Consider the following 12,751-nt stretch of genomic DNA (forward strand, 5'->3'; position numbering starts at 1 on the left):
ATTATATATTGACTCTTTTTTATTTCTTCTAAGTCCTTGTTAAACCTTCCTTGCATCTTCTCAATCCCTGTCTCCAGGCTATTTATCTGTAACTCCAATTTGTTTTCAAGGTTTTGGATCATTTTCAGTATCATTATTCAGAATTCTTTATCAGGTAGATTCTTTATCTCTTCCTCTTTTGTTTGGTTTGGTGGGTTTTTATCCTGTTCCTTTACCCCACTTTACTTCATGTTCCAGGATGTCTGACTCTAGATGAGTGATCACACCATTATCTAGGTTGTGAAGATCTTTTTTGTATAGTTCTTCTGTGTATTCTTGCCACCTCTTCTTAATATCTTCTGCTTCTGTTAGGTCCATACCATTTCTGTCCTTTATTGAGCCCATTTTGCATGAAATGTTCCCTTGGTATCTCTAATTTTCTTGAAGAGATCTCTAGTTTTTCTCATTCTACTGTTTTCCTCCATTTCTTTGCATTGATCACTGAGGAAGCCTTTCTTATCTCTCCTTGCTATTCTTTGGAAATCAGTCAGTCCTGAATATTCATTGGAAGGACTGATGCTGATGCTGAAGCTGAAATTCCAATACTTTGGCCACCCGATGTGAAGAACTGAGTAATTTGAAAGATGGGAAAGATGGCGGTGGGAGGAGAAGGGGATGACAGAGGATGAGATGGACATGGGTTTGAGTAAGCTCTGGGAGTTGGTGATAGACTGGGAGGCCTGGCGTGCTGCAGTCCCTGAGGTTGCAAAGAGTTGAACTTGACTGAGTGACTGAACTGAACTGAACTGAACTGAATGGCCTAGAGGTTTCCGCTACTTTTTTCAATTTAAGCCTGAATTTTGCAATAAGGAGCTCATGGTCTGAGCTACAGTCAGCTCCAGGTCTTGTCTTCACTGACTGTATAGAGCTTCTCCATCTTTGGCTGCAAAGAACATAATCTGATTTCAATATTGACCATCTGGTGATCTCCATGTGTAGAGTCCTCTCTTATGCTGTTGTAAGTGGGTATTTGCTCTGACCATTCTTTCTCTTGACAACACCCTGTTAGCGTTTGCCTTGTTTCATTTTGTACTCCAAGACCAAACCTGCTTGTTACTCCAGGCATTTCTTGACTTCCTACTTTTGCATTCCTTATTTTTACAATCCCCTATGAAGAAAAAAACATCTTTTTTTGGTGCTAGTTCTCAAATGTGTTGTAGGTCTTCATAGAATTGGTCAACTTCAGCTTCTTCACCATCAGTGGTTGGGGCATAGACTTAGATTACTGTCATGCTGAATGGTTCACCTTGAAAATGAACTAAGATCATTCTGCCATTTTTGAGGTTGCTCCAAAGTATTGCATTTCAGACACTTTTGTTGACTATGAGGGCTACTCCATTTCTTCTAATGGATTCTTACTCACAGTAGTAAATACAATGATTACCTGAATTAAATTCACCCATTCCCATCCATTTTAGTTCACTAATTCCTAACATGTAATGTTCACTAACATCTACTAAGAAGCAGATGTTCAGTCTTGCCATCTCCTCCTTGATCAGTGGCTTCATTCTTTCTGAACCTGTTAGTAATTGCCCTTCATTCTTCCCCAGTATCATATTAGACATCTTCCAACCTGGGGTGGGGTGGGGGGGAGGGAGGCTCATCTTTTAGTGTCATATGTTTTTATCTTTTTGTACTGTTCACAGAGTTCTCCTGGCAAAAATACTGGAGAGTGTTGCCATTGCCTCCTCCAGTGGACCACATTTTGTCACAACTCTTCACTATGACTCATCTGTCCTGAGTGGCCCTGCACAGTATGGCTCATAAGTTCACAGAGTTATGCAAGCCCGTTTGCCATGACAAGGCTGGTACCAGTGGCAAGAGCATTCACTTCAATTTAATCTGATAAAAATAAGATAGTGCTGTTTTTTCAACTTGGTCAACTTGATGGGTGGAAAAAAAAAGATACTTGCTTAAGTTTCCATTTTGTATAATTAATAAAGTAAAATTTCATATATTAATTGACCATTTTATTTCTTATTTTGTAAGTCGCCTGTTTCACGTCATTGGTTACTTTTCTATCTATATAGTCATCTTCTTATTGTTGATTTTGGGCTTCCCAGGTGGCGCTAGTGGTAAAGAACCTGCCTGCCAATGCTGGAGACATAAGAGACTTGGGTTCAATCCCTGGGTCGAGAAGATCCCTGAAGGAGGGCTTAGCAACCTCCAATATTCTTGCCTGGAGAATCCCACGGACAGAGGAGCCTGGTGGGCTACAGTCCATAGGGTAGCACAGTCGGACATGACTGAAGCAACTTAGCATGCAGGCAATGTTGATTTATTTTTTACATATGAAACATATAAATGCCTTATATGTTGCAAACATATTTCCTCAATTGTCATCTGCCTGTTGATTTTATTTACAGTGTCTTTTCTTTTGCAGTTTTTTTGGTAATTAGAGCTCTGAAGAGACCTGCTCTCTCACTAGAGCATTAAGCAACATTGTCCCCCTTCTTTAGCAATACAATCAGAGAAAATCTGTGGTTATTTGGATAGTCTTCAGAGCCTGTGTTTTACTTAAATTTTAAGACAAAATCTCTGTGTTCAAAAATCACCAAAATCCATATGTGAATAGCCCATATTATATATAATAATATTCTTCTCTTTTTCATTTCAGACTTCATTTTTTTAGAACAGTTTTAGAATCACAGAAAAATTGTGGGAAAGAAATAGAGATTTCCAACATATCTGCTGTCTGCACACATGCACAGCCTCCTTCATTATTCCTTTTCATTTTTAAATCAGTTGGTCTTAAGACGTTATTAAGACCATCATAAAAAAGGAAAAGGCAAAAACCGTTTGCAGATTATACCTAGAATAAGGGATGAATATCCAGGATATATAAAGAATTCACACAACTTAATGGCAAAAAATACAAACAATCTGACCAAATAGACATTTTTCCAAAGAAGACATACAAAGGGCCAACAGGTACATGAAAAGGTGTCCAACACCACTAACCATCAGGGAAAGGCAGATCAAAACCACAATGAGAGATCACCTCACACACAGAAGGACTAAATAAAAAAGATGAGAGAAGACACACGTTGGTGAGGATGTGGAGAAAACGGAACCCTTGTGAACTGCCCGTGGGAATGTAAACTGGTATAACCACTATGGAAACCAGTGTGGTGGTTATTCAGAAAATTAAAAATAGAACTATATATCATTTCTAGGAATTATACTTTTGGGTATATATATGAAGGAAATAAAACCACTATTTCAAATATACATACATACATATATAAAATTCAGCCATGAAAAAGAAGGAAATCCTGCAATTTGTGATGATATGAATGAATTTTGACAGTGTTATGCTAAATGAAATAAGTCAGAGAAAGATAAGTACTGTAAGATCTCATTTACATGTGGACTCAAAAAAAAAAAAAAACCAACTCATAGAACAGATTGGTGGTTGCCAGAATCAGGGGATGGAGGTAGGTGAAGTGAGTGAAGGTACAAACATCCAGTTATAAAACAAATAAGTCCTTGGGATGTAATAGATGGCATGGTGACTACAGTTAACAATACCACACTGTGTATTTGAAAGCTGCTATGGGGTTTCAAAGCATCTGCCTGCAATACGGGAGACCCAGGTTTGATCCCTGGGTTGGGAAGATCTCCTGGAGAAGGAAATGGCAACCCACTCCAGTATTCCTGCCTGGAGAATCCCAGGGACGGAGGAGCCTGGTAGGCTACAGTCCATGGGGTGGCAAAGAGTCAGACACAACTGAGCGACTTCACTTCACTTCTTCACTTCACTTCATGGGGTTTCCCTGGTGACTCAGGTGATAAAGAATCTGCCTGCAATGTAGTTCGATTCCTGGGTCGGGAAGATCTCCTGGAGAAGGGGATAGCAACCCTCTCCAGTATTCTTGCCTGGAGAACTCCATGGACAGAGGAGCCTGGTGGGCTATGGTCTATGGGGTGGCAAAGAATCAGACATGACTGAGCAACTAACGTGAGAGTAGATCTTAAAAGTTCTCATCACAAGAACAAAAAACTGTAACTATTGAGAGGATGGATAGTAACTATTTCATTGAATTTTGCAAACAACTTCAGTGAGCCTGGAAGCAAGCTCTTCTCAATAGGAGACCAAGCCAGCTAACACCCAGATTTTGACCTTATCAGATAGAGCTCAGCCATGCTGTCAGACTTCTGACCCAAGAACTGGGACACAATAAATGGGTGTTGTTTTAAACTTCTAAATGCATGTGAATTGTTACAGCAGCAACAGAAAATGAATGCAATAAGATTTGAGATACATAAGGAAGGAACACAGGCACCTTCAGATGTCGCTTGGAACCTAACTCCATGTCTGACATTTGTATCGCATCCAGATTTTCAAAACAAGGTCCCATGTATCCTCTCACCCTACCTTCCCATGAACACTGAGAAGAAGGCTGAGGGAAAATACCAACTCGGGTCTTCAATGAGGATTCTGAGGCAGAGGGAGGTTCATAGCTTGCCTGCCGTGGTATATCTGGTTAGTGGGAAGACAAAGGCTAGAACTCCAGACTCGTGGCTCTAAGCCCAGGAACCTTCCTGAAACCATCAGAGGAAGGAGGTGTTAAAGAGCAGACTGTTTGCTTACCTTTCTGTAGATGGCAAATATGGTTCCAATGGAAGCCAGGCAGTCGATGTTGGAAGATCCATCCAGCGGGTCAAAGCAGACTACGTATTTCCCCTACGTGCACAGAAGGCAGAACATCTGATCAACGCAGGTCAATACACTGTGTAAGTCAACACTCTGTCCCAGTCAACACACTCTGTGTAAGTGGCTGAGTCTGGCAGGTAACACCCCATCAGAAGCAACTTAGAGCAAAGGGATATCCTTATCAAAATTTACAATTACTTAAGGAATGCAGAGCATATCCACATATATTAATTGTGCAGTTTAGAACTCACTTGCCCATAAACAGATTACCTGATGCCCACACGGGGTGAAGGAGGTCCCACCTATCCCCAAATATCTTTGCTCCCACCTACTCTGGCTTCATCCTCCCCTCCTACCTGGGAACTTGGAATTGCTGAAGGTGTGAGAGGAACTGGTCTGAACTGGACACCATGCTGGAAGGAGTTGGAGAAGCTGAAGATAAACTTGGGCAAGTTCTACCTAAGTCCATAGTAACATTGTTATTGAATTATTGATACATCGCGCTTCTCCCCAGACAGGCTTTCTTCATTTGGGCACGTTTTTATCAAAAGAAAACTGCAGAACAAGGTCCCAGGGCCTCTGGGCCTCTCTTATTAAGATAGCAGCTGTATGTAAGTACATCAAGAGAATAAAAGTATTCCTTTGGGTTTTGCCGCATCTGCCTTTCCTCTCTGACTTGAAGATCAGAAGACCAGGTGGGGTCCTGAGATACCAAGCCCCTCATGTCCACCCACGCTGCTGTCACAGACAAGTCAGTGGAAAGAAATCACCAGATACATTTTACTGACCTCCTAGGTACAAGGTTCTATGAGAGCCTTAATGATGGGGACTGGGGTCTCCTGGCTCATTAAATACTGCTAGTACAACATCAAGTAAAATGGGAGTAATTTCTCCCACTGCTTAGCTACTTTTCCCCTGACTTTCCAATGAGTAGTGCCCTAGATTAATTTGGCTTTCCTTTCTTTCCTTCCTTCTTTCTCAATAGGAGATGGGGGTAGGGGAGTGGAATCCATAAACTTGGAAATCTCTCATTCTCCCTGTAGATAATCCAAATCAGCTCATTCATGCATGCATGCGTGCATTCAGCAGTTACTTGTTCAACATCAAGCACACACTGGAGAATGTTCAGGAGCTGGTGTGACAGCTGAGTTGAGAATAATAGGTGTGACTTAGCCTGAATTACGTGACACAACAAGTACAAAGGACTTTTGCACAATCCCCAGTATACAGCAAGTGTTTAATAAATCTGGCTTTACTTTTTCCATCTTTTCAGCTAATCATAAAGTAATGGCACCTTGTCCCCAAGATCCAGTTTACAAAACAAGAGCCAACAGTGCTGGCATTTATGTGGTATTACCGTATCGCAACTGAACATGGGTTGAATTTTTGGCCACGAATTTTTTAAAAAATAAACTGTGGAACCATCCTGAATATAGACCCTCCCCAGGCATGCCATGAGCTAAACAAGTTTACCATTGTATTAAGGCAAGAGCAACAATCTTTACAATTTCGTTTCTGTTTTAGTCTAACAGGTTGTCAGGCATGAGGAAATCTCTGCTAAAACCAAACCCCTTGGGGAAGGGGTGAGGATTGTGGGGATGAGAAGAGTAAAAGACCAAAAATATCTTTCTTCCCAGAAACTCTACTTTTTATTGGACCTGATTTTCAAGCTTCAAAACATTGGGACTTGTTACGAGTACATTAGGTGAAAACCCAAGATGAACCCTGTCCACTGATAAGTTTCGGTAAAGCACTCTGATTTATTTCCTGAATGAATCACTTCCTTATTATGGAGTCTCTTTGACTAAACAGCATAAAACTTCAAAGTAAAGAAATATGCAAACCGTGGTTTCTGGAAAAGAAAAAATAAGCAATAGAGGAAAATCCCAGAAACTAAAATAAAGCAAGGCAATCAAAGATTCTTCCCAGTTCAGTTGCGACCTCCACTGGTGAATAGAAGAACCTCAGCCCGGCTGCCACACGTACCCTCTTCTCCTTGGAGGTGATAATGGCTTCTTTATTCTCTTCCGACACCAGGACGCAGGTGCTGTAGGAAGACTGGAGCATGTTGACCACCAGGGCATTGGATAACACGTCCAGCTTCTTCACCTCATCCCCCGTCACGTTCACGCTTCCCGCGATTCCGTACCTAAGACGGCAAAAAGCTGGAGGAAATCAGGAAGGGAGCCCAGACTCCAGCGAAGATGCCAGGACGCCAAGACACCTCCCCTGCATCCCTTTTTCCTTCAGGGCTCCAGGGTCTCCAGAGTATAAATACGACCGAGTGCGTCCTGTCTCACAGCGCTGGTTCTCACCCTGGCTTGGGGCCACTGTTGCAAGTTCCTAGTCATCCCAGTAACACTACGGAATTCAGTCTTGCTAATGTACAACTCTGCCCCACCTCCGCCTCCCTTGGGGCCCTGAAAGACAGAGAGGGGGAGTTCATAAAGTCAGACACATCGCCATAATTAAAAACTTTTAAAAGTAAAGGACTGTGGATTTCCAGCCTTGGAATTTCTAGTATTTGTTGATTATCCTCAAATAGTGGCCTGTTGGGCTGAATTAAAAACTGTTCTGCTGTAGCCTGGCATTACTTGAATAAAGAAGGAAATAAGGGATAAAATTTAATTTGGTTCTTTATTACCATTACCAAGCAATATAAGAAAGAATACCAGTGTAAAAATTGTATTTGGGTGCTTTGGGTTATAGAGGATTGTGATCTAGTCTCCGGCTCCCGTCCTCGTGGGTAGGAACCTTCTAAAAAGCCAGTCAGATCACCCCCATCTCTCCCAGAGCCCCCAGGTCCCCCCATACTTGGCTTCAGACCCCATCATGGAAGCCCTGGCCCCACACTTGGCCTCGCCGCTTAGCCTTTCACCCTCAGCCTCTGGAACCCTGCGTGGGCACACACCTGCCTCCCATGGACTCCTGGTTCACTGTCCCCTGGCTTCATGCTCGTCTCTCCATGAGCCACATGGCTATCACTCCCCTCCAGACTTCCACATTCCAACAGCCGCAAAGGTCCTGAGGCCACCAGCACCCCGCAAGCTGCTTTCCTCCTTCCCACCTTCAGTCATGGGGTGTCCCCCCGCCCCATGGGAGTGCTTTCTGCCCACCGACAGCTTAGCCCTCTAGAAGCTTCCAGAAGCTTCCCTGGTCCCACCACATACCAGACACAGCTCTGTCAGCCCTTCCACAGCAACTCACAGTCTGTTCATGGGAATGTCCTCCCTGCTGGACTGTCTGCTCACTGAAGGCAAGAGCTGTGCCTCACTGCGCCTGTTGCCACAGTGCTCAGAGGCTCAGAATACCTTCACTCAATTACAAAGAATGGACGGCAGGAAAGTAATTCCTTCCTCTCCTTTTTGTTAACACCATTTATTTATTGCAGGATTCTTCAAGTGTTTCTAACAAGTAGCCATGGTTGAGAGCCACTGATTTACCCTAAACCGGGAGACAACTTATTTCCCATCCCTTTCCCTAACTGACAACATCTCCCCTCTCCCCAACAGGTGTCCCCCTTCACTTGATGTCTGATGTGATGAGATCTGCCTTGGAAAATGATGCTGATAGACTGACCTCAAAGACTGTACCTTCTACTTCAAAATTAAAGCAAACAAGCACACAACAATGACAAAACTAGATTGTTCTGCATCAGCGTTTACAGAGTTCACAAACCCTGTGAACTCAGTTTTCTTGTTTAATGCAGGGGTGCTGGGGGCCTGTGGGTGGTGGGGAAGAGAAACAGGCTCTCTGTTCAGTGTTTTGCAAACACCTCTCCCCAACACCACAGTAACCCTGCCCTTACCCTACCTCTCAGGCCACCCTGTGCACCCTCCTTACAGGAACTGGGCATGTTGCTCTGTCTCCCTCCCTCCCCACAATCCCTCCATCAACACCTCTCCTTTCAGAAAGAATGGAAGCTCATTTACAAGAGATCTAATTGCCTGACAACTGCTCCAAGTTAGATCATGGACAGGAAAATGCTTTATAACCCATAGATAGTATCTTCTTACAGCTTTTACTAACATTAAGACTTTACTGACAAATTTTAAATGAATTGTTCTGCATTTTGACATTAGGAAGCTGTGGAGAGGATTCTGGGGACAGTATTCCCAGAATGCTAGCGTTCCCTTCTTCCTACAGCAGGAAGCAGAGAAAAAAGAAAAATATGAGACTCTGATCAATTTTGCATTTATGGAGCATGTGCCTAGAAATATCTTCCCAAAAAGAGGAAGCCCCCTAAATGAGAAAGAGACAGAAATATCTGAACTAGCAGAACACACGGTCTCTGTCAAACTGAAGAATCCTGCCTCTGCCCTCTGATGAAGTGTGAAATTCTGACATTTTGTTTCTACAGGCTGCGCCTGCCACCTAGTGGTCAGTTTGCAACATCGACCTGTTAGCCCGCAAATTTCCCCAGGTTTGGACCTGAGTTTGAGCAATCTCTGGGAGTTGGTGATGGACAGGGAAGTCTGGTGTGCTGCAGTCCATGGGGTCGCAAAGAGCCGGATATGACTGAGAGACTGAACTGAACTGGACGTGGAACCCAACGACCTCAGATATGCAGGTGATAGCACTCTAATGGCAGAAAGGGAAACGGAACTAAAGAACCTCTTGGTGAGGATGAAAGGGGAGAATGAAAAAGCTGGCTTGAAGCTCAACATTCAAAAAACCAAGATCATGGCATCCTGTCCCATCACTTCATGGCAAATAGTTGAGGAAAAAAGTGGAAACCGTGGCAGATTTTATTTTCCAGAATCACTGCAGAAAGTGACTGCAGCCACAGAATCAAAAGACACGCTTCTTGGAAGAAAAGCCATGACAAATCTAGACAGCATATTCAAAAGCAGACATCACTTTGCCAACCAAGGTCCATATATTCAAAGCTATGGTTTTTCCAGTAGCCACGTATGGATGTGAGAGTTGGACTATAAAGAAAGCTGAGTGCTGAAGAACTGATGCTTGTGAACTGTGGTGTTGGAGAAGACTGTTGAGAGTCCCTTGGACAGAAAGGAGATCAAACCAGTCAATTCTTAAGGAAATCAACACTGAATATTCATTGAAAGGGCCAATGCTGAAGCTGAAGCCTCAATACTTTGGCCATCTGACGTGAAAAGCCAACTTATTGGAAAGACCCTGATGCTGGGAAAGATTGAGGGTAGGGGGAGAAGGGGATGACAGAGGATAAGATGGTCAGATGGCATCATCAGCTCAAGGGACAAGACTTTGCGCAAACTCCAGGAGATGCTGAAGGACAGGGAAGCCTCGCATGCTGCAGTCCAGGGAGTCTAAGAGTCGGACACGACAGCGACTGAACAACAAATAATGAACATTTACTGAGCATTTATTATGGGGCTGGCAACATCAAAATCATCATCACATGGGCTTACTAAGCCTTACAACAGCCCCACAATTTAGTTAGAGGCTACTAGTATGCAAGTCATTTTACATTTTTACAGTCCCTTGCGAGAGTGGGTCATTGACTATAATCAGATGGCATGAAAAACCAAGTCAGAGGAACACCTGAATCATCCAGTCCCTAAGTCCACTTCCTCTGGACACTGCATGACCACGAAGTCAGAGTTCTGCAGCAATTAGCCACAAACTCTGCCCTGCCCAGCCCCCTGCACAGGGGAGCCCATTCAGGTGAGTAACACTCAGCAGCCAGCCCGGGGAACTGCTCTACACACAGCCCCGCTCACCATCAGGCTGGAGCAGAACAGAGGCAAGTGGCTGTGGCTCACATTCACGAAGGTCCTTAAAGGTGGAGTTGGCCATTAGTGCCAAGTGAGGTGCTAAGACAGTTAAAGCAATACACAGAGAGAAGGGAAGCCAGTCACAATCTCCTCTGACTTGGAGCTCATCACTGGGTTACTGGGTCACGAAACCTTACACTAATAAAAATAAATTCTGTGATTATCACATTGTTTTTGGTGTTAAAAGTGCTAAGTTGTTCAGAATAAACATTTTTTACTTTTTTTTGGGGGGTCCCTTGGCTGTCAGGATCTTAGTTCCCTGACCAGGGATCAAACCCATGCACCCTGCAATGGAACCACAGAGTCTTAATCACTGAGCCAGCAGGGAATGCCCAAGAATAAATATTTTAAATTATTGGATTTGGTTATTTCTTCATTTTGGAATAATAATAATAATGAATGATGGGGTCTCTTCATCTGAGAGGACCTCCATTGGAATTGCTACCTGAAAAGTGGAAACCCAAAGACTGATCCTTTTCACCACAGACTGGAACCGGACCCTTGGCTGTGAGGATCAGCAGCACAGCCTGAACTTGGCCTCCTGGGCTTGGGTGAAGCACCAAGAGAGCAAAGTGGAAGAAGGCCCTTCATTCCCCGCTCCCAGGCCAGCACCTCCCAGCGTCCTACATACCAAGTGGACAGAAGCTTGAGTCACAGGGAAGAAATAACAACTGGTTTTAAAAGCAAAACACTTCTTTCAACAATGAACAGGAAATGGACGACGGGCTTTAAGATTTGGTAAATGAGAGAAAAAAAGATTCGGTAAATGATTTCTAGCTCCTGACAACTAGGGGCAAAGGTCGTGACGATAAGAATTAAAGATTTTAAAATTTAAAAAATAAAAAACTAAAAAAAAAAAAACAAAAACAAAACCACTCCTATCTGCCCAGGGCGTCAGGAGTCGTCTCAAGTCTCCCGCCGGTCGCTTTGTGCCAGTGAGAATGCAAATAAGAGTCACCTTGTCAGAGGTGGGCTTCTTTGTTGGCTCAGAGGGTGAAGAACCTGCCTGCAGTGCAGCACACCCAGGTTCAATCCCTGGGTCAGGAAGATCCCCTGGTGCAGAAAATGGCAACCCACTCCAGTATTCTTGCCTAGAAAATTCTATGGACAGAGGAGACTGGTGGGCTACAGTCCATGGCGTTGCACAGAGTCGGACACAACCAAGCAACTAACAGATTTCAGATTTAACTCAGGATATGTTATCATGGAACAAGCCCCTGAGCTTGTCATTAGAATACACAGCGACTAGAAAAATGATGCTTTTTTTTTTCCATAGCATGTCTCCAAGAATTTTGTGCCTTTCCTGAGACAAGTCAAAGGCCTCCTTATCAAAGCACACCTGGCCGAAACTTGAAAGGCCATTTCCGTGCAGGGTTGTGTGCGGGTTAATACTTTGACCCAGTTTCCGGCCCAGACTCCTGCAGCTCTGCCCACCCCCACCAGACCGGGGTCGCAACGTGTCGTCGGGGATCTCACTCACAGGTTGGCCAGGCCCGCCTTACGCACAGCTGAGGAGATAGCTTTGATGGCCGTCAGCATGGAGTTGAGCAGCTGCGTGAGCTCCCCGGTGCCTTTGGCCTGACGTCCCTTTTCCATAACATAGCGAGTCAGGGTGAGCATGTCCGTTTCGAAGGGGCTTCTGTCCCCCATGGCGGCAGGTAATTTTTCAGATTCTTTTCTCACTGCAGAAGAAAGCCTTATCTCTAAGGGCTGATCAGTGGCTCCGCAGTATCAGAGCTGATTAGAAATCTGTACCTTGGTGCCAGGACCTTTAAGGGAAAGTGCCTCAGACCACGTGGTTGAGATAACTGGGCGAGCCCTCAAGGAAACCTCTCTGGCTGGCTGACCTGAAGGCTGCCAAGGCACCAGAAGTCAGCTGTAAATAGAACCTGGAACACAGACCTGCTTTTTCTTGATGAACTTTTTTACTTTAAAGACCCTAAGATGCAATCATTTGGTAACAGGTAGAGACAAGAAATCCAGCCACTAGAAAAATGAGTCATAAAACTCTTATTCAAAGACTCAAAAGTATTCTTCACATGTACTTCCTGCAGGGTTTCATTCCTTCATGGGGCAGCAGTCAGACTGGCAGATAACTTATCTGGAGTATAGGTCACATAACAAAATACTGGCAACCCACTTAGCCAGGCTTCTTTCATATGTTTGAAAAGGATGCTTTTTAATTCCAAAAAGGTCTATATGACTGAATGGATATTTATAGTTGATATTCAAATCTGGAAGAAAAAAAAATCCCAGCACAGTGCCTAACACCAGAGTCACTTTATTAATTTTTTAG

General features: G+C 43.8%; 1 protein-coding gene across 1 annotated transcript in view; it reads right to left on the minus strand.

Annotated features, from left to right (window-relative positions):
• FBP2 (fructose-bisphosphatase 2) overlaps window positions 1-12,233 on the minus strand; it is a 51,460-nt gene extending 39,227 nt beyond the window's left edge. Inside the window, exons 1-3 of the mRNA XM_005684137.3 lie at window positions 11,936-12,233; window positions 6,683-6,845; window positions 4,634-4,726 (exon numbers count right to left, since the gene is read on the minus strand). Coding sequence (XP_005684194.2) covers window positions 4,634-4,726; window positions 6,683-6,845; window positions 11,936-12,105 — 426 coding nt within the window. The 5' untranslated portion in view covers window positions 12,106-12,233. The remainder of the gene's footprint in view (window positions 1-4,633; window positions 4,727-6,682; window positions 6,846-11,935) is intronic.

The sequence above is a fragment of the Capra hircus genome, chromosome 8, assembly GCF_001704415.2.
Source record: "Capra hircus breed San Clemente chromosome 8, ASM170441v1, whole genome shotgun sequence".
Lineage (NCBI taxonomy): Eukaryota > Metazoa > Chordata > Mammalia > Artiodactyla > Bovidae > Capra > Capra hircus.